Source organism: Podarcis vaucheri, assembly GCF_965113315.1.
Source record: "Podarcis vaucheri genome assembly, chromosome: 9".
Classification (NCBI taxonomy): Eukaryota; Metazoa; Chordata; class Lepidosauria; order Squamata; family Lacertidae; genus Podarcis; species Podarcis vaucheri.
In genome coordinates this window covers 1,259,166-1,281,874 of record NC_138767.1, presented here as the reverse complement: position 1 = coordinate 1,281,874, position 22,709 = coordinate 1,259,166, and the positions used below count along the sequence as shown (strand labels likewise).

Sequence of the window (22,709 nt, the reverse complement as noted above, 5' to 3'; positions counted from 1 at the left end):
GAGACTTCCGCTGAACGATGGCAGGTGCCAATCATCTGGTGCCTCTGTGACATCAGGGGCCTGACCTGTGAGGGTTCCCATCTGCTTTTCGGAGTTGGCCTGCAAGGGGTAGGGAAGGGAAGGCTCTGATCCACCAGCCAGACCTAGCTCTCCACCCCGCCGTGGGGTCTATCCTTATCTGTACAGGGCTCTGGGTGAGGCACCTCAGCTCTGCAGCAACCTGGAAACTGAGGCTCGGTACAGAGAACAGATTTTTAAAAGCAGGGTAACTTTACGGAGACTTAAGTTTTACACTCTGGAAAAGCACATATGTATAGATCCCTTGGTTTTCCATTCATTTTCTTCAAAAAATACCAAATACCATGGGTTGACTCTGGAAAGAGAAGGGTCTTCCTTTGCCGTGAAAGGGGAGTCCCCCCAGCCATCTTCTGGCTGTCTGAGAGATTGCAGCTGTCAGGCTGCAACAGGAGCAGGGGGCAACTGACATGGGGGGGCAGGGAGAGAAGGAAGGGGCTGCTTCCCTCTTGGAACCAAAGTGCTCACCAATAAACCTTGAATGTCCAGGGGGCACAAAGAGCCGGTTTATCAGCCTGGCACCGACAGCCACCCAAGGTGCACCCCGGGGGCCCCCACACCCCAAGTCCGAGGGGATGGCTTCTCTCCTCCCCAGGCGAGCCACGTGGCAACCCCACCTCCGCTTGGCAGGCACTTGCCTCCTCATCCTCCTCTTCGTCTTCGACATCCAAGATCCCAGAATCCTGCTCGGACGTTGGGCTCGTGCTTTTGACCTCTGGCTCCGATCCTGCAGAAGCATCCTTCTTGAACCGCCGACCACCAGCTTTCGAGGGCTGAGACACAACGTTGCCCAGGTTCCTTTGCTGCTGGGCCTAAAAAGCACAAACATTTGGGGAAATTAAGTCCTGCCGCCATCTTATTTCAGAACGGGTGCTTGTGCCCCAAACGCCACGCAACCAACTCCTGCATTTACCTACCATTTCTAACCCGCCCGGGAGGCTGTGCCGTTGCATCAATGGCGCCTCCTTCCACAAATCATCATCCTAAGCCCAGCGCCTTTGCCAGACTGATCGGTTTACAGCCAGCTGCCTTGAGGATGGCCCGGCAGCCATGTGGCAGCTGTCACCAGATGCATTAAGGACCAAGAGTTACTTTGCTTTTGGATGTGTTCCCCTTTTCATCCCATGTCAGTAAAAGCCTCCCACATCTGGACCCCAGAGATCCATGGAAGCATTCTTCCCGCAGCACCCTGGGAAATCTGAATTGCGCGCAGTTGATTGACGCCGTCTGCAAAATGTATTCCGCCAAGATGCTCAGATCAGGATTACCCCAAAGGCTCAGCCTGACCGGGGGGGGGGGGCAACCTGGCAGGAACAGGACCTCCCCCCACCCCCCTCCTCCCATTTCCCCAAATTAGTTCGTAATCCTAATGTTTTAATCTGTAGGAAGCCCAGGACAAGTTGGGGAAGGAGAAGCCTGCAAGGAGCTGTGGGGGTGGGAAATTTCATGACTTTCCTTCTTTCGTTTTTTAATGGAGGAGAAACGTGCCATTGAGCTGTGCAGCTCAACTGACAGCCTGAAAGGGAGCAGGGATTTTCTTGTTAGATAACACCGTATCCATGACAGAAAGGAAAATCCACCAGCCTCAAACGTGCATGTGTGCACTGACAGAGTCTATATAGATGTGACTGGAAAGGGGATTAGGATACAGAGACAGTCTTCAAAAGCCCAGCTTGGAGGGAGCCGAAGGGGGCAAGCCCCACACTTCACTCACCTCTGAAACAGCTGGCTGCAGCGCTGCACTTTAGGATGCTGTACAGGGAGAGGGCGGTGGGAGGGAGAGACTTAAAGCTGTGCCCGCAGGAATCCCATGGTTGCAAGGGGCCTTGAGGGTCCAGGACTCCGCTGCTGACCACCCCATCCCACCCAGGGCCCTCCCTCCCTCTCTCCCTGATGCCCTGCTCTCCAAAATGGGAACAGAGTGGGCATGACCAGAAGCAAGGAGGGCCGGCTGCAATCCCAGCAGCCCTCCCAGGACAAGGGAGCAAAGGATTCCCCATGCAAAGGGAGCAGGTGTCATTCAGCCACAGCCAGAGGAGATGGCACAGCTTGGAGGCAAGAAGACCAAGCAGTCCCTTGCAACCCCACAGCATAAAACCCTCAAGGGGTCAGAGGCAGGAGCAAATCTCTCCTCCTGTTGATCAAAGTGCTGCCCCTGGAACAGGGCAGGCGGAGTAAAGTGTGAGGACTACAAAGGCAAAATGAGCATCTTTGAACAGTCTAGAGGTTTTGCAGGACTTGGAACCCCACTGACGCCTTCATCGCACCAGGATCGTCACAGTAAAATGTTCTCATATGAGGAGAATGAAGCAGCTTTTGATAGTATGTGGGTGGGTGCAAGCGGGTTCCTGCAAACCCACAGAAATAACCAACAGCCACAAGATCAGGGCGAAATCACCCAGGGTGCAAAGGGAGGGGGGCATGAGAGCTTTCACTGCAAGGTACTAATGAAGACAAATCTTTAGCTGTTCCACACACTGGAGTCGCACTGAAGTCAAAGAGGACTTAAGCGTTCCCAAACTCCGCCTGGAAGTCTGCCCGAAATCTAACGGCATTCTCAGAGGTCAAAGTCAGTGCGAAAACACGTCCAGTCCAGATGGAGAGACCATGCGGGACCCTGGGCAGCCAAGTCCCTTGTGCCACGGCACAGCGCTGACCTCTAGTGGCAAAATGCAGCAGGCACTCCTGCAACCAGTTCCCCCTTTACGCAACACACACACTCAGGTCCACACAGACAGGGGTCCTTCTGCCCTTGCCCCTGGAGCTCTGAGCAGCCTCTCTCCATCTTACCTCCCTGTCCCCACTGCCTCCTGCATCCTTTGATTCTGTCACCACCCAAGCCCCTCCTGCTCTCCAGAGCATCTCTCAGTTCTCCTTCACTACCCCTCCATGTTGCCCTCTCTCCCAGCAGTGCCACAAGGCTCTGCCCTGGCTGGCTGCACATCCCCAGGTCCACTTCAGGGAGAGGACGTGGCTGCTCAGAGCTCTGAGCAACTTGGGACCCAGGTACCCGGAGGAGCAACTCTCCCGACACCCGCCTGACCCTGGGCTCACATCTGCAGGGGAGGCCCTTCTTCAGGCCCCGCCAAAGGGGCAGGCGCACTGTGCTGTGGGCAGGGACGGGGTCTTTGATGTGGTGGCACTCCAGCTGCAGACGTCCTTCCTCTCCCTCTCCCAATATATGGCAAGCACTGGGGTTGCCGAAGAGTCCCCTGTTCACCCAGGCCTTTGTCCATGCTGAAGAGAACATTTATGGAGCAATGTCTGGTTTTACACACTGTGATACTGGTTTTGATGGTTTTTATTGTATCAAGGGGTTTTTTTTTAATTGCAGCCCACCTTGTGTTCATATTCTGATGAATGGAGGGCTAGAAATGCAGCTAAATAGCTACAGTCAAACCTTGGTTTCCGAAAGCCTCCGTTATCGTACATTTCGGCTCATGAATGCCAAAAACTCGGAAGCAAATACCCTGGTTTTCGAATGCTTTTCAGAACCCAAACGTCCGACGCAGCTTCCACTTGAGTGCAAGAAGATCTTGCAACCAATCGGAAGCTGTGCCTCGGTTGTCAAACGTTTTGGAAGCCGAACGGTCTTCCGGAATGGATTACATTTGACAACTGAGCTTTGACTGTATTCAATGAATAAATAAAGGGTTGGACTGGGTGACTCTTAGGGCCTCTTTCAACTCTACAATTCTATGATTCAATGAACCTCAGCCATCTCCCTTCTGCTCTCATCCACAACCTAAAATGAAACTCCCAAGGACATCCCACCCCCTGCTCACGACTCTTGCCTCTTCCTGCCCTCCTATTGCCATTCCCAGCATTGTTGCCAATATTCAGACTGTGTAACCTCCTTGGGGCAGAGTCTGTCCTCATTGCTTGAGCTCCTCCGCAGCAGCCCAGATGCAATCAATGGATGACAACAACAATAGCAATGTGCAAAGGGCATCCTATACGCTGCACTCTTCCAAACGTTTTGAAGGAAATCAGTGCACCTCACCTTAAGCCTGCTCAGGTCAGGGTTCCTCAGCCTCCAGTATTTAGGGATGGCCCAACCTCCACCAGCACCACCACAGTCACACGCACATAATTTTAGGATGTTTTCAGAAACATCCTAAAATTGAAGTGCTCTCAATTAGGGGCGAACCAGAAGGGTCTTTGGCATGGGTAGGCAAATTAAGGCCCGAGGGCCGGATCTGGCCCAATCGCCTTCTCAATCCAGCCTGTGGACAGTCCGGGAGTCAGTGTGTTTTTACATGAGTAGAATGTGTGCTTTTATTTAAGATGCATCTCTGGGTTAGGAATTCGTTCTTTTTTTTCCAAAATATAGTCCAGCCCCCCACAAGGTCTGAGGGACAGTGGACTGGCCCCCTGCTGAAAAAGTTTGCTGACCCCTTGTCCTTGGTATCTGCAGATTCCTCTTGAAGAATCCTAATAGGAGCCCCTTGTGAAGCCCTCTGATTACACCCCTCCAGGGGAGAAGGGAACCAGTTCCTTCTTCTGAGACTCAAGCGACTCGGGCAAACTTCTAAGCGCAGCATTCACAACTTGCACCTCAGCTCACAGCTTCATCAGCCCCAATGATATTTCAGTTTTCCGAAAGTCAGAAGCACTTGGGGAAAGTTTGCTGCCAGTGCACAGCTGGTCAGAGCACCCAAAGCGAGTTGCTCACTATCCTCCTTGAGAGTTGGACAGGTCAGTTCTGCATACGCATCTCTTTTCCATTATGTTTCCGTGTCGTTCTGCAATTATTTTTCCTGCTTAAGTACACATTGCAGACCAAATGCTTTGGAGTTAAAGTGTTAGACTATATAGATGGGCAACTGTAACTTTATTGCTATTAAGAGATTTCAAAACTGCATTTAAAAAAAAAAATCCAGGATAATTCAAATTATCTTTAAAGATATTTTAAATTCAGGGTTTTTTTAAAAAAAAACAAACATATTTCTTATTGTTCTTTGTTGCCAAAGCAATACAAGGTTACATGAAACTCAGACATAAAATGCACAATGAAATGTTTGATGCCTGCTTAAAAGTTTTTTGTTCAGGGCAGCCTACATAAGCATGTAATTTTATTATGTAAGTTTATTTTTTAAAACCCGTGAGTTTATCAATATTTTGATAATTTTATTATGTCTGTTTTTAAGGTCTGTTTTTATTGCTATTTTAATGAATATTTTATACTATTTTATGTAAACTGCTTAGAGTTTTTTATTGTGTACTTATTGCTGTTATTTTATTTAGCAAGATTTTTATACCACAATAAAACTATAATGCTGCAAAATATGCATTTCATATGCATTTTGCTACCTTTTTCAGAGCCAAGAACTGTTTTTGCAAAATTCAGAGAACTTTGTTCAGATCCCCAGGCCAGTCCAGAAAAGACAAATCGTTGGTTCAGTTAAAAATGCAGACCTAAGAACCCTTGAGCATCCCTGTGCCCTAGGAATCGTTTTTCACCAAGTTCTGTCTTCTACATTATTTCCCCTCATTCAGACATTGGAAAGCCCAGGTCTAAACTTATTAGTTAGTTTCCATACCTTCCTTCAGCCTAAGACCACAGAGAAAAAAAGAGAAAAACACAATGATATGCAGCATAAGAACAAGCAATAACCCCGTCACACACAGTTTAAAAGGTCATAGATTGCTTTTTAGCCAAAGGCATGGGAGAAGAGGAAAAGCTTGTGTGGTATTTAAAGATATGCAACAAAGGTACCACAAACAGGGGGGCTACCACAGGAAAGGCCTGTTCTCCTGTTGCCACCCTTTGGACTTCTCATGGAGGAGGCCAAACGGGCTCCATGAGGCAGGAGAGGGCACTCGGGGCGATTGGGTTAACAGCCCAAGCCATATGGATGCTCCAAAGGTCGACCAGGGCTTAGACAGGAGCACCAGTCGTATCAGCCTGAAAACCCCCAGAGCTGTCTGGAAACCCATTGGATCCATCAGGCTCGAGGGACACACCATCCTAATAGGTCCCCTGCCTCTGCAGAGGGAGAAAGGTGCTGAAAGCCTAAATCTCAACAGGACTTAATTGTGGATTGTAGAAGAGAAGGGGGAAGAACCAGGATAAGTTTTACTACCTAGAGCTGGCATGGCCAAACTTGGTCCTCTAGGTGTTTTGGGACTACAATTCCCAGCATCCCTGACTACTGGTCCTGTTAGCTAGGGATGATGGGAGTTGTAGTCCCAAAACATCTGGAGGGCCACGTTTGCTCATGCCTGACCTAGAGGGACCAGGATGTCAATCACTAACCAGCCTTTCTCCATGTGTTCCCTCAATCTGACAGTCAGAGGGTTATTTTCTTCCACTTGCACCCTGCCTTTCTGCCATCCTGGAACCCAAGTGACTAAGTCCCATAGAATGTGAGTGCCCCATGATTAACCTCTCCACCTCCTCATGACCAAGCCCCAGGCGCCAAGCAGCCCGCCATCTCGTCTCCCTCCAAGAGAAGACTTCCCTGCACAACTTGTGGTTTGTGCCCTCCTAACTGAGACCAGGCGACAGATTCCCCTGCAGCCATTTCTGGAAAAGCTCCATTGGAGGAGATTCCAGAGCCCCAGGTAAGTAGATGGAACTGCACAGAACAACCCAGTCTCTAAGCAAAGGCGGGCAGGCAGGGAGGCAGGCGCTGTTAGCTCCTCCAATTTGGATGGAATTACCAGGGGTTCAGTTTCCCCTCCTGCAAGATCTCAGCCCAGAAGGAAAAGGCTAGCGGAGGTGTGCCGCTCAGCCACGAAGGACCCGCGCACCCCCCCCCACCGCACCCCCAAGCCCTTTACCGTTATGGATTTGGGAAGGAAGCTCTCTGCACTGTAATTGACACTGCACATAAAGAAAGAAAAATGACCTGCCCGGCCGGCACATTTCGATTCTCCGCGTTCTGTTTCGCATAAAGGCATCTGCCAGGCGCCCAATGGAGAGGCGCACTTGGAAGCCACATCAAAGCCCGGCGATGCTCCACTCCCCCCCCCCCCGAAATCAGAGGAACCTCGGGAGGGAGGAGGACCAGAAAACCTTTACCTTTTGGTGTGGTTTACATGAAAGGCAGCCCTTTTCCTTTTCAACTATTGGGTAAAAGCAGCCATCTCACAGAGGGGCAATCAATCTGAAGCAAACCCCCCACCCCACCCCTTTTATTGTCCTCTGCAAGCGGAGGGTGTCGAGAGAGCCCTGTCTGGTTCCAGCACCTTGAGCAATAACGCCAAAAGGTGCCTGGGCCACGTACCTCCCATCCCCTCCGTTTACGGCTCTTTTCATTCCCTCGCAAGGCCAGCCGAGGGTCAGTCCTAGTCTGGGAGTATAAGACACAGCACTGGGTGGGGGGATGCCATTCACATGGCTTGCAGGCATCAGGCCCCAGGGTTGAGCCCCCAACATGGTGAGCTAAAGCGATCCTCCAACAGCCCAAAGCACTCCCTGGCCGGACTTCCTAAAGGGCATCTTCCGGGCTGGCAGCACTAACTTGAGCAGCGTGGCGTTCAGAAGCAGCTCCCAGTGCTCTCAAAAGAAGAGGGCAAAAGCAGGAGCTTTAGACTCAGTTTTAGGGGTGAAGGGACATGGGTGGCGCTGTGGGTTAAACCACAGAGCCTAGGACTTGCCGATCAGAAGGTTGGTGGTTCGAATCCCCGCGACGGGGTGAGCTCCCATTACTCGGTCCCTGCTCCTGCCAACCTAGCAGTTCGAAAGCACGTCAAAGTGCAAGTAGATAAATAGGGACCACTCCGGCAGGAAGGTAAATGGTGTTTCCGTGCACTGCTCTGGTTCGCCAGAAGCGGCTTAGTCCTGCTGGCCACATGACCTAGAAGCTGTACGCCGGCTCCCTTGCCATTAAAGCGCGATGAGCACCTCAACCCCAGAGTCGGCCACGACTGGATCTAATGGTCAGGGGTCCCTTTACCTTTACCTTAGGGGTGAATAAAAAAAGGGGGTATGTTGCTGAAACCCACCAGCCTGCCTCTTGCCATGGCCCCCCCAAACCAGCTGAGAAGGATGCAAATATCTGGAGCCCATTGGGGGAAGCAGGCAGGAGCTCTCTGAATCTGGGCAGTGCTGAAACCAGGCCATGAAAGTGTGAGGTGAATGGGGTATGGGGACAAAAAGTTCCACTCCCTTCACCATTCTGCTACAAGTCACCCGCTTTCAGATGACTGTCTCTGGATTGTGCAGCAGAGACGATGCTTTAACACTGCCTGTTTCACCATGCATGAGCTGCGCCGGGCCTTGCGATGTGCGCTGCTGCTGCTGCCGCCACCAACTCTCCCGGCCACGCTTGGCTGCTGGGCTCCCAACTGGACCCCCTGATCAAAAGCTGCCACCGGCTCCTTCCGTTATTCTCCTTTTCTGATCTCTCACCAGAAGAGACTGCCTTAACAAGCAGCGCCGGAAGGACTCCTGGTTTATTGCAGCGCTGAGTGCAAGCAAATGTCTCCACTCTCCTGTCACTTCCACACGCTGAAGTCCCGTTCCCCCCCCCCCCCCAGCACACACAGAGAGAGTTTACTCTCAATCTGGGCAGCTAATTGGCCCTTTCCTGATGAGCCCAGAGATAAGGCACGGCAGCCCTGGAGGACGAGGAAGATTTATTAGGGCTGAAGGCTCTCCGTAGCTCTCATCGGTGGTTTTGATTAGTTCCTGAGAGTCTGCCGCTGCCACAATTGTTTTATAGAGCCCTCTAATGGACTGAGACGCGGAACTTTAAAATACCGTTTCACAATATCCCTCGCAATGGAATACATATTCCTTAAAACAATATTACAGAAAGCAGGCTGGCTGCAGAGGAGAGAGGAGAAAGTTAATAAAAAACGACAGTGCCGTTGGGCCTCTGCCAGAAACGCATTTGAAAGTTATAAAATCCTTCCAAGATCAGATAAGAGGGGTATTATGAAGGCAAGGTGTAAACTCAGCACACTGACATGGCTCCTGGCTCAAGTTTTAACTAAAATCCAGCCACGCATCTGGACTATCAGGGACTATTATCTGGTGATCAAGGGGGGCTTGATGCTCCCATTGTACTTAAAATACTTTATAATCATGTTTTTCCATCGAAAAGTGGCTCCTGGAGTGGTTGATAAATATAAATAGGACAGTCTCTGCCCTCAGAGTGTAAGAGGCATGACACAAGAGGGAAAAGGGCTTGGAAAGGAGGAGGGAAAAGGATGCCGCTCGTTCTTTGATACAGAACTAGTCTCCAGGTGGAGTGGAAGGTGCTCCCGGAGAGAAGGAGCCAGAAGATGCTGGCCCCTCAGCTGACGGAGTGTCTGTCTTGCAGTCCTGTCCCTGCTATGGCCTGATGGAATAGATGAGGCTTAGATTGTTTGGGGTTCATGTGCGGCGGAGGGTGTCTCTCATGTCTGTTGGGGGAATGGATCCAGAGATACCGAAATTTTCCGTCTATAAGATGCCCCCACGTATAAGACTCCCCCCCCCCATTTTTGCAGACTCAATTTTAAGAAAATGAGGGGAGATGGCCCAAAGTTGTTGAGTTTCTCCCCCCACGCAGCTGCGGGCAGGAAACACTCCCGAGATCGTTTCCCGCTCGCTGCGGCATTGGGGGGAGTTGCGCTCCTGCCAATCAGCTGGCTGGTGGGCACGCCACTACTCCTTCTCCACCCCCCATGCCACTATCCGTGTACTGGACGACCCGAGTTTTGTGACACAATTCCTGAGTCGAAAAATCTCATCTAATACACAGAAAAATACGGTACATTTCATTATAAGACAAGCTGGAGGGCATGGGCAGGGCTTGAGGAAGTCTCTCCCCACCTGGCCACAACAGCGCCAGATATTGCGTCCCTTCCAAGAAAGGGGGGGGCTGCACACTCTTTAAACACTGTATTAAGAAGAAAAAACCATCGGCACTAAAGATAAAGCTGCAGTTAATTTCAGGACTATAATAAGCGAAACAGGCAAAGAATATCCCTCTCTGTTCAATGTGCTTTTCTTTTCTAGTAAAGGACAGTGTTCCTTCGTTAATCCTTGCATAATTTCCAAGCTTTGATGGAACTGCATAAACAAACTGGACCTTCTTTGTCAAGGTCGGAGTATTATTCATTCTCCCCAACTCTTGCCACTATTATCACGTGTGCCAGCAATTGTGACTGACTGCATAGTATGCTATTTTTATGTAGCTGCTCACAGGAGGGTGAGAGGTTAAAGTTTCATATTCAGTTCTGTGGTTCTATTTAGAACCAGAGCAAAAAAATAAAAAATAACACCGTTCCCTCTCAGGGGCTCCCCCACCACGTGTCCAATAAGGTCTCCAGGATGCCCAGACCACTGGCAACATTTGAAATTCTACTTCGTTGGCTGAATACATTCTGCTAAATGACAGGCACTACTTAAGTCACATGAAAGAAGAGCACACAGTGATCCTTCTTTAAAAAAGGAGGGCACTCTTGTGGAAGACCCATGCCACGGGATGGAGGGGCAGTCCTTGGAAGGTGACCCCTTCACGGTGCAATTCCTCACGCTGGACTGCATTTGCCATTTTAATGCCCACCCACCAGTCTGCAAAAAATCTTCAAGAGCTCCTCACAATCCCTTTTGGTTCTTGCCCCCCAGCATAGTTTGGTGTCACCTGCTCATTCCTAACTCCAGATCATATAGGAACAAATTAAAAAGCACAGGCCCCACTGAAAATGCTTGGGGATAACCAGAGAACCAACATGCTTAAGTTGCAAAGAGTACATGCCCCAAACCTGGATCTTGGCCCACGGGAATTCTCCTTTTTGTACACCTAGATTTTTCCTTGCCACCAACATGGGGTTCCCATCTTCTTACATCCCTCCATTATGAGAATCTCCTACTCTTTGTTTCAACCAGTTACTAAGAAGAGAAGCCCACGGCTTATCCCATGACATCCCCTTTTCCTCCGATGCCTCCTGTCTCCTCTTGTCTCGTGTTTTTAGACGGAGCGTTAGCAGGCGGGAGCTTGTGGTTTGCTTTTTATTTTGCACAGTGTCTAGTATGTATTAGGCACTTTTATAAATAATAAATTTTGTTGATGGATGATGATGACTGCTAAGTTTACTCAGGAGCCTTTGGTGAGGATCTCTGTCCAAATGCATTTGGAAGTCTGAGTACATAACGGCTACCAGATCATCCTGTCCATGTGTCTGTTGACACTCTCAAAGAACTCCAAAGGCTTGAGGAAGCACGGCTTCTTTTTGCAAAAGTCACCCTTAATCTCCGCAGCTGTGATGTCTATCTGGTCCAATATTGTGTCCTCTGAATTTGGAACCCAAGAGTTTTCCTACCCCGTGACCCAAGATCCAAGGGGCTTATGCATGTGGGAGCTTATGCATCAACAGAAGGACAGGGAACCTCTGGGGGCCTCCACAAATTGCTGGGCTACAACTCCCATCATCCCTGACCATTGACCACACCAGCTGGGGCTGAGGGAAGCTGAAGTCCAACAACACCTGGAGAGTCTCCACAGGTTCCCCATCTCTGACTGACAGCGCATGCCCTTCTACCACATCTGCACTTAACGCTAAGTGCCCCTTGCCCACGCTCTGCCCATTTGTCCTCTAGGCTGGGGGAACCTCCTCTTTTCCAGACATCCCATCTGCCACCTCTTCAGAAGGCTGAGGCTAAGATCACCCCACCAAGATCAATGTTCCTCTATACAAGCTCCCTCTCCTTTTGTTTCTGCGTTCTTCAGAACGGAATCCTGACACCAGCCAGCGGAAGTGTCCCTGCCCATCGCTGCTTGTCCTTCCCCTCTTCCTTCTCCCCATTCTATCAAAGCCTCCTTTGTTCTACCCTGGTAATCCCATGCTAGAAAAAATCCCCCAGATCCACCTGTCACCACTTCCCATTCATCCTTCAAATTCTCCCTGCCTTTTCCAGCTTCGTGTATCATATCATTTCCCCACATCTTGCTATAAACTTCCCAGCAAATATTCTACCCCATTCCATGGTTGCACTGGCTGGAAACTTTGGCTTGTCCACCTGAGCCTTCCAAAGTTAAACTGTGGAACTCCTTCCCACAGGAGCCAGGGATAGCTCCTAAGATATTGATAGCACAAGCCATGATGCCTACTGCTCTGCCTCACCATCTGATATGCTTCTGAGTACCAGTTTCCAGAGCCCAAAGGAAGGGACAGGGCTCGAATCCTGCTTGGCCAGTATGAGAAGAGGATGCTGAACTGGAAAGGCCACTGGCCTGATCCTGCAAGCTCTTCTTACATTCTTACTAGCTGGCCAGCCAACGTTGGGGATCAGTTCTTTGCACACTGGAGTTCCCAATTTTAAACCGAGTGACTGAGTGAATTACTGTGCTGAGAGCACTGTGCTCATGGGCACATTTTTATGCCTGGCTGTGGGAAGCTTCTTTCCCCTTCTCTCTGCCGTGGGAAACCCATGGGAGAAAATCTAGGGTTCTGCAAAAAGACAAAAGCAAAAACCCCTCTCCCCTATTTCAAGAATGGGTGTACAGTTCTATCATACACGATCGTCTCATACCAGACGGCATTATTAAAAACACTCCACATTCTCCATTCAGTAGATAGGGTGCCACAGAAAGACAAAGGGAACTTATATAGTTAATTATGCTGAACTGTGAGCAGCTAACATGGAACATCTTGTTTCAAGTTAGCTTCATTAGTATTATTATTAGAATCTTTTCCATGTACAGCATGCTTAACAGCGCTTATTGAAAGTGGCTCCAGGCAGTTTACAGTCTTTCCTCCTAAGTTTTTAGGTATTTATTGCCATTTCTAAATTCTTTTACAAAAGAGAAAATAAAACATATGGTTAGACATAATCAGAAAGCTTATGTTTCCAAAACATTATGAAGACAGTGTTGCAAAATACTGCTGCTACCTATTTAGTCCTTATCAAGCTTTAAATAGGTCTGTTTTGTGACCTGATATTACTAATGAGCTCCTCCTTGCTCCTATTTTAAGGCTGCCTCAGTGCATTGACTCCCAAGGAAATAGAAAGATGAACAAAGCCGGAGTGAAGGGGAACCAGGACAAGATCCCTAGGAAAATCTTATCCCCAGGCAGCCAAAGTGACTCTTGCTCTCTATGCAAAGTGCATGGTTCCAGAATATACAGGTGCCTTCCTCCTTGCCAAGGTGTGCCCTTAATTCACCCTTCCTAGAGCCCCTGAAAGGGAAATCTCCATGCCTGTGTCAACCACAGGTGAAACACATGAACACCCATCAGTACCCATCAAGGTTTGAGACCTCCAGATACATTTTCCACACAGAATGGAGCCCTTCAAACTGAAAGATTTTGTTGTTGTTGTTCGACTGAATCTGACAAAAAGTCGCTGATCCAGTCTAAATGGCATGTAATTAATTTACCTTTCTCATTCCGGTGATAAACCACATGAGATTATTTGAATCTTTGGCTCATGTCACATCCCTAATTCCCCATAAGGTATGCGGGTAGCGTGGTGGTCTAAACCACAGAGCCTAGGGCTTGCCGATCAGAAGGTCGGCGGTTCGAATCCCCGCGACGGGGTGAGTTCCCACTGCTCTGTCCCAGCTCCTGCCAACCTAGCAGTTTGAAAGCACAAAGTGCAAGTAAATAAATAGGTACTGCTGTGGCAGGAAGGTAAATGGTGTTTCCGTACACTCTGGTTTCCGTCAGTGTGTTCTGTTGCGCCAGAAGCCATTTAGCCCTGCTGGCCACATGACCTGGAAAGCTGTCTGTGGACAAACGCCGGCTCCCTCGGTCTGACAGCGAGATGAGCACCGCAACCCCATAGTCGCCTTTGACTGGACTTAACCGCCCAGGGGTCCTTTACCTTTACCTAATTCCCCATATTGAGAATCCCATACATATTTCTGCTGTGCACCACGACTCCTGCCGAACATGTGCCCATCCTCTGCATGTAGAGTCAAGGACTTGTGCAGATGGCTTCCGCATCGCCTTCAAAGCCAGGCATCTTGTTTGTCAAGAGCAACAGCACTTCATTTGTGGTCATCAAGTATGGGCTGTTTCGAAAGCCCTCCCTGCTCCTCTCCAGGATGGTTGAAAAGTTAGTCACTTTCCTCCTCGAAAACATGCAAACAACAAACATGCCAATTTCCACCCTCCCCATTTCTGTGGCTTTCTGCAAACCGAGTAAGAGTCCAAGAGACAATCACATCTAATGCTGAAGGAAACTAGAAAACAGCAGTGTTTCGCATAGAAAGCCAGGTAAGCCGGCATTACTCTGGCCATCAGCCCCACATTCCACAATCAAATATGCTTTCCCCCCATGCTCTGCAACAAACACTACATGCACTCCTTCTTCGAAAACAGAGGATGTGGCTGCCTTCAAAGGGACACCCAGGCCTGCAAACGAATAGCATCCTTTTTGGAAGCAGGCTAGGTGACGCTCAGGGTTCTAATTCCCTAAACCACAAATGGGGAATGACCCCATTCCACACATCCCTATATAGCGTAGAGGCCTTTTAAGAGTTGTTTGCATACCTCTTTTTTCTTCCAAAGGAGCAGGTTCATAGCCTGTGAGTGTTCCTGGATCCATCTCTCTTGCCAGAGGCCCAGATGACTGCAGCAGCTAAAAGCTTTGGCTTGGAAGACAGCTGCAGCCATTTCTGGACCAAGACAGCCTGACCACTGTCGCCAATGCACTGGTAACCTCCTAGATGGATTACTGCAATGCACTTTACGTGGGGCTGCCCTTGAGGTTGGCCTGGAAGCTGCAGCTGGTGTGAAATGTGTCCGCTCAACTGCTCACTGGGGCAGAATATTGCCATCGTATTACCTCTCACCCCTTATAAACCAAACTGAACGCGACTGCAGGAAAATGCCCCCTACAGATACCATCTCATCAGAAGGTCCATTCTACACAAGGTCAAAACTGGGCCTACAGTGTGGTGGCCCCTCCCCTTAGGATCTCCCTTCCCATCACCTGTCAGACAGGAACCATCTGCTCCCTGCCTGCTGCAAGGCTTCTCTTCCAGAAAGCTATCCAAGTGGATACTTCTTCCCCACTTGGTAGATGTGTTGGATTTGGTGGTGCCACTTGTTTTATTTATGTTTTTACTGCATTGTGAAATCACTTCGAGATGCTTCATAGGAAGCAATCCAGAAATGCAATAATTATAAATAAAAAATAATATCCAGTTTGCCACATGGCATCCCATGTTTCAAAGAAGTCTTTACAGTGCCAACCGCTTCATGAACTACCAAAAAAAGAGAAAACCCACCCAGCAGAACTTGTTTCCACTCTGACAGACCAATGCATTCCAGGATTTCAAGGAGCTTAGCAAAGGTACATTTGACCTCTCTCACTTTCAAACTCAAAGCATCCAGGTGTTAACTTGCATTTAAAGACTGCAGAACTCTTAACTACATACAAAATGCCAAAAGAAACATCTCCTTCAGAAATTGTCGTTTGAAAATTAGCCCTGCTACTTCTGTCTAGTAAAACTTTTATAACCATCTTACATGTGGCTCTCAGCTATAAAACACGATTGGAAGAGCAACACCACGGACTATATTTCATCAAGTGGAGTTTTCAGCCGGCTTTGCCTGGTTCCTATTATTCTCTTTCTCTCTCTCCTTCTCCCTCTTTTCAATTTAAGTTTACTGGCTAATTTTATGGAAACAAATAAAGAGACCTACACATTATAGATGTAATAAGGACAAAAGCATAACTCTGAAAGTACCACAAGTCAAGCCCCTCCGCTTTTCCAATTTTAATTTATGAGCCATAAACCTCCCGTGTGCTGGCGGCTCTTGCCTTTCTGGATTCCCTCCAGTGAATGGCACAAATGGCGGCCAGGTGTGCGTCTCAAAGGCAGGTGCTGAACTCAACCACGCTGGGCGCCTAAGGAGAGGCACAGGAGGGGGAAGCTTCGCCCGCAGCCAGAACAAATACCTGCTGCTTCTCAGCTTCTCAAGCTGGACCTCATGGGGAGAAGCGAAACTTTTCACCTTGGCGCAGAGCTTGCAGCAGTGGCCGTAACCCAGAATGTCTGGCACACTGAAGGCACCATCCAACACACAGGTAGGCGGGTGCACATGGTGTCCACATAAATATGGCAGGCGGCAGTTCATGCTCATCGCTTGCATGACATCGTATTATTTGACACATACGTGCAGCCTCCCAGCAGGCCCTGAGGCAGCTGTGGATCTTGCCTGCAGAAGTAGCTACAGTGGTGCCTCGCAAGACAAAAGGAATTCGTTCCGCGAGTCTTTTCGTCTTGCGATGCTTTTCGTCTTGCGAAGCACGGTCCGTCGCAACTGCGCCTCTTCAAGCAGCTTTTTAAAAAAAGCGCAAGACATTTTCGTCTTGCGAAGCAAGCCCATAGGGAAATTTATCTAGCGAAGCAACGCAAAACCGAAAAACCCTTTCGTCTAGCGAGTTTTTCGTCTTGCGAGGCATTCGTCTTGCGGGGCACCACTGTACATGGTGGAGCCAGCTAGAGGTCTCCTGCTTCATAGCCTCACTCATAGCAATGCCTACGCAAAGCTTTACCTTCTCTTCCGGAGCACAGCCACAAAGCCACCAAAAATTCTACGTACAAATCTCTTCCCAAAATCTTGATTTTTTTATGTTTAGCTGTCCTATACAGTGGTAACTCTGGCTACAGATTTAATTCATTTTGGGCTGCCATGCACACCCTGAAAAATCCGTAACTAGAGGCACCGCTTCTGCGTATGCGGCAAAATCCAGAAGTATACACTTCCAGGTTTGCCGTGGCCATAACCCGAAGATTCCGTAACCTGGAGGTTACGATACGATATGATACAATATCTTTATTGTCATTGTCCCATACAGAACAATGAAATTGAAAAATCTACATAAGACATTCAAAAACCCCTAAAAACTCTGAAATCCCATTTTAAAATACAGTATACTATAGAAACTCTTTATACTGTGTTTAAAACCAGAATTGCATTTGCATAGAAACTGTTTCTCAGACGGCTAGTCCTAGTCTTTATAACCCTGCACCTTCCTCTCACGCAACACGAGGTACCACTCTAACTACTTTTATCCCACTATTGCCCAGACCGCCAGCTTCCAGTAGCTTAACTAGGACTCTATCTATCTATCTATCTGGCCCTGACAATCTATCTGAATCCTGACAAGACAGAAGTACTGTTTTGGGGGGACAGGGGGCGGGCGGGTGTGGGGGATTCCCTGGTCCTGAATGGGGTCACTGTGCCCCGACCAGGTGCGCAGCCTGGGAGTCATTTTGGACTCACAGCTGTCCATGGAGGCACAGGTCAAATCTGTGTCCAGGGCAGCTGTCTACCAGCTCCACCTGGTACGCACGATGAGACCCTACCTGCCCGCGGACTGTCTCGCCAGAGTGGTGCATGCTCTAGTTATCTCCCACTTGGACTACTGCAATGCGCTCTATGTGGGGCTACCTTTGAAGGTGACCCGGAAACTGCAATTAATCCAGAGTGCGGCAGCTAGACTGGTGACTGGGAGTGGCCGCCGGGACCACATAACACCGGTTCTGAGAGATCTGCATTGGCTCCCAGTACGTTTCCGAGCACAATTCAAAGTGTTGGTGCTGTTTGTTTGGAGGTTCTAGCAGGGGAGCGCAGCTATCGTATACCCTTGACCGAAGAACAAAGAAGTGGCAGAGAGACATTTCTAGATTTGTCTGGCAGGGCAAGAAGCCCAGAATAAAATTTAAAAACTAACTGATGTAAAAGAAAGAGAGGGATTTGCCCTGCCAGACCTTAAACTTTATTATGAATCAGCAGCCTTCTGCTGGTTGAAAGACTGGCTGCTTCTTGAGAACACAGACATTCTGGATTTAGAAGCTTTTAATAATGTTTTTGGGTGGTACGACAAGGTTAAAGCACATAAAGCGTTTAAAAACCATATTGTCAGGAAAGCTTTGTTTAATGTCTGGACAAGATATAAAGACTTACTTGAAAACAAAACCCCAAGGTGGTTGTCACCGATGGAGGCGAAGGCTCAGAAAAAGCTCAATATGGAGGCCAAGTGGCCGAAATATTGGGAAATTTTGGAGCAGGAAGGAGATAGTCTGAAATTGCAGAGTTTTGAGAAACTAAAAGATAAAGTGCGAGATTGGCTTCACTATTACCAAATAAGAGAGACCTTTAATCTAGACCAAAAAAAAATGGCTTCCAGGTAGAAAAATCAAAGTTTGAAACAGAACTGTTAGATCCTAAAACAAAGATACTTTCGAGAATGTATAACTTGCTGTTGAAATGGAACACCCAGGATGAGACGGTTAAATCTGCTATGATTAAATGGGCACAAGATGTTGGACATAACATTATGTTTGCTGACTGGGAACAGTTGTGGACCACAGGTATAAAATTTACGGCATGTAATGCCCTAAGAGAGAATATTATGAAAATGATTTATAGGTGGTACATGACCCCAGTCAAGCTTGCAAAAATTTACCATTTGCCCGATAATAAATGTTGGAAATGCATAGTTGGCCAATTGGTGCCAAAGAAGGACAGAACTTTTTTTATGTATGCAACAACAGCAGCAAGAATATTGATTGCAAAGTACAAAAAGACACAAGATTTAGGCACCCTGGAAGAATGGCAGATGAAGGTAATGGACTACATGGAACTGGCAGAAATGACTGGCAGAATTCGAGATCAGGGAGAAGAGTCGGTGGAGGAAGATTGGAAGAAATTTAAGGACTATTTGCAGAAGCACTGTAAAATTAAGGAATGTTAAAACGATGTCTGATGGAAAATAAGTGGTCTTGGTAAAAAGATTTCTAAGAAAATGTAAATAGGGATTGATAATTGGAAAATTGATATTTATAATAGGCTAATATCTTGAGTGAGGATAAATGTTAGAGGGTAAGGACTTGCTGAATTTAATATCTGAACTGGAATACAAAATGGGAGGTGTGAGGAGGTCAAGAAACTAGTGAATGAAGTATAAGATTTGAAAATACTAATCTATTTTCTGTTTTGTCTTTTGGTTTTTCTTTTTGCTCTTCTTCTTTCTTTTTTCTTCCCTTCTTTTGTTAACTGCTTTCTATTGTATATTTTTTATGTGTGTTTTGCTTTTGTATTTTTATATTTTTGTAGTTTTTCTTATGTTTAAATTTTGGAATTTTTATTGTCTGTGAAACTTTAATAAACATTATTTTTTAAAAAAAGGAGTTTGTGGAAGCATATCAGAGAAAAACATCACCTCTTCTATATTTATTTTCTCAAGAACAAGGGTTCCCCCGGCGCCTCAAAGATGGTTCTCAAGCATTCCCGGCCAGCATGGCTGACGGGAGCAGCTTCCATAGCAATCTCCGTCTTCTTCCAGAAAAACAAGGCCTCTGGTTCACCCCAGAACATTCCGTTTGCCGAGGCTTACAAGCCACGCCAGGCTCAACGCCTCTGCCCTCCATGGCATTCCAGGAAAACATCCCTCTTCGTGAGATAATCTGGCCCACATATGGGATCTTCATGAAAGGAGAAAACATTGGCTGTTGCGTAAGGATGGAAACATATTCATTCATCTGAAAACGGCACGGGCGGAAGGATACTGTCCATGTCAGCCGTGGGATGGGAGTCAAAACAAAACAATGTGGTCAAAATGTTCTCCTTTCTTCCACATGCTCTTCGTTTAGAGTCCTGGGGCTGCTAACAATCTGCTCTTGAACGACTGTGACCTCTTCCCGTTCCCACTCATTTTCCTCCAAGTCGTGCCGGGAATTATTTCCATGAGGCATACTTGTCAACCCCGGCAGGTGCGCCATCTGGCACAAAGGTCTTCTGCGCATGCCCTTCCCATGCGCTTGCACATCTCCCGCTTGGGAAGGACCATTGTTGCTCATGGATAGAGCATCTGCTTGGCAAGGGAGCCCTGCCTGGAGAGCCGATATCAGCAGTGTAGACAATACAGAGCTGGCTGGATCAATGAAGTGACCCTCCTGTGTCCTTTCCCCTCAAGACAACAGAGCTTGGGCATGATACCTTGTGCCACCCACCTCCCGTACGGCGCATAATGTCCATTCAACAGAGAGGCCCCCTTGAATGTTCCCTATCTCTGGGGAGGGGTCACTCTTCCACGAGTAGCGCCTGGGAAGCTGGGCTGCTCTTTCAAATGACCCACATAGGCAGAGGCTGGTTCTGCAAATGTTGACGAGGCAACTCGGAAGAAAAGCAGCAGCTCCTCACATGACATGGAGAAAGTGGAGAGAGAGAAAAGGTTTCCTCCCTCTCTCACAACACCAGCAGCTGTGGAAATCCAAGGAAGCTGAAGGTCAGAAGGTTCAGGACAGGTCAAAGGAAGTCCCTCTTCACGTAGTGCAGTTAATCTAGGAGGAAAGGATGGCTACCAACCTAGAATCATAGAATCATAGAGTTGGAAGAGACCACAAGGGCCATTGAGTCCAACCCCCTGCCAAGCAGGAAACACCATCAGAGCACTCCTGACATATGGTTGTCAAGCCTCTGCTTACCAAGACCCCCAAAGAAGGAGACTCCACCACACTCCTTGGCAGCAAATTCCACTGTCAAACAGCTCTTACTGTCAGGAAGTTCTTCCTAATGTTTAGGTGGAATCTTCTTTCTTGTAGTTTGGATCCATTGCTCCGTGTCCGCTTCTCTGGAGCAGCAGAAAACAACCTTTCTCCCTCCTCTATGTGACATCCTGGACGTCTTTAGAAGAGGATTAGAGAAAGTCATGGAAGAAGAGAGGGCTATCGGTAGCTACTAGCCAGATGGCTGTGATCTGCTTCCACAGCTAGAGACAGCAATGCTGCTGAAGTCCAGTTGCTGGAAACCACGAGGGTGGGGAGTGTTCTGTTTGTTCTCTCAGAGCTGGAGAGTACGGACGCCATTATGCCTTTGTCTGCACATAGCGTGTAAATAAATAGTAGGTTAGATCTACGATGTCTCGCTCTTCTTGCTGTGTTTTGCCAGAAGATTACTGTGCATATACCAGTTGGTACATGTCGCTGGAGCGCCCTGGAGAAGAAGGGAAGTGTCTTTTCCAGAGCTGCGCATACTGGAGGACACTCGGCATTCCGGGGGCTTGCAGGATCACCCCCAGGGCATTTTCCAACAGAATCCCTTGTGCTTGGATCCTGCTGCTGGGTTCCGTGCAAGGGTCTGGTTGGCCACTGGGAGAGCAGGATGCTGGACTAAATGGGCCATTGGCCTGATCCAGAAGAGCTCTTCTTATGTTCCTATGTCGCTCAGAAAAGCCTTGTGAGCAGGAATGGAATGATCCTGCTCAAGGGTCTTTTTTTGGAGTGGAAGCCCAAATGGAGGACCAACTGCAAACTGTGAAGGGAAATATTCTATTGGAGTCACTTGCCAGTCAACTGGCTGTCTCTATGCCGGAACTCAAAGGGCACTGGGAGGACCGGACAGCACTTTTCCCCACTCCCCCCTCAAATTAATGGGGAGTCAGTTCCTCAAAAAGAGGAGAGCACATTACACTTTCAGCTCCAATTGGCCAACACATTATTATATTTTGTTTTATAAAATCCACCTTTCCGCTCACATGGAAGTTACAGGGAGGTCACCACAAATCAATAGCAAAGACTGAAACACAAGGGAGTAGAATTGTCCCTCCGCACAAAGATGATAGAGGACAAGGCTAGGGGCACATGAGAGCAAGTCATGTGCATGCGTGTGCGCATGTGCGCACTGGAGACCTTTGGCAGAAGCACCTGTGTGCCTTTGGAGCAGTCCATTTTGTCCTTCTCAAAACACACACGCACACACTTTTAAAGGTTGGCTACGGGCTGGACTAGCAGGCGGGAGAGGAAAGGCAGCAGTCTCCACGGCTGTCCCAGGATGCTCAAGCCACAGAGCAACAGCCTTTGAGTTCCCTGCAAGAAAGAGGCTTGCTCCAGAAGCCAAAGTCCTCTCTCAGTGCATTTGGGCACCTAAGACAAGTCGTGCCCTCAACTACAGCACGAGAATATGCGCACCACATTCCCCACGCATGCGCTTTGAATTGGGGCGCAAGCATGCATAGAAAGAGCACACACAAGTTGAAATGTGTACCCACCACACTGGCCTCTCCCCTTGCACTGCCTTCCCAACAGGGGACTGAAACAAATAAAAAACAGAAGCGCTCATGATAAATTGCAATGCAGAAGAATTCAGACACCCCTGCAAAGATACTCTTGCCCTCATACACACAGTAGGTTTTAATTATATTGTAATAAAGAGCTAAATGCATGTACATTTTTCTGATTTACTAGATCAGGGTGTGTGTTTTTTTGAAAAAAAAATATAAGCCAAGATGTGTATTCTGATTTTTTTTCCTCCTTCAAACCATGTAAATACACACACACACACACACACACACCACTGTGGCAAAAGCATTTGGAAAAATCTTCACCGTCAATTGTTTATTGGGGCTCCGACCGATTTTAATGAAAAATATGGTTACAATTTGAAAAAAAACAGAGTTCTTTTATGTTTTGCACAATGAAAAGTCTCTACTATGCAACCTTCAGGGCACTTTTCTTTCTGGAAAAGTCCCAGTGTGGGCACCGGGCTCTCTGACCAGGAACCCTAATCGAAAGCCCAAAGATGTGGGTTGCAAAGTATGCCAAATATCCACAACAAGTGAAATTGGATGTAGAAAAATATGTTCTCAACATTTACTTCTGTTTAGGATGAAACCAAATCCAGATGCCCTCTGACAATACATTGTGTGAACTCGTAATTAACCATTTGCAGATGGG

The 22,709-nt window shown here is 48.0% G+C and overlaps 1 protein-coding gene across 1 annotated transcript in view; it reads right to left on the bottom strand.

Annotated features, from left to right (window-relative positions):
• Window positions 1-22,709, bottom strand: part of EXOC6B (exocyst complex component 6B) — a 223,283-nt gene that overhangs the window by 113,780 nt on the left and 86,794 nt on the right. Inside the window, exon 7 of the mRNA XM_082236406.1 lies at window positions 714-887. Within this exon, the coding sequence (XP_082092532.1) occupies window positions 714-887 (174 nt within the window). The remainder of the gene's footprint in view (window positions 1-713; window positions 888-22,709) is intronic.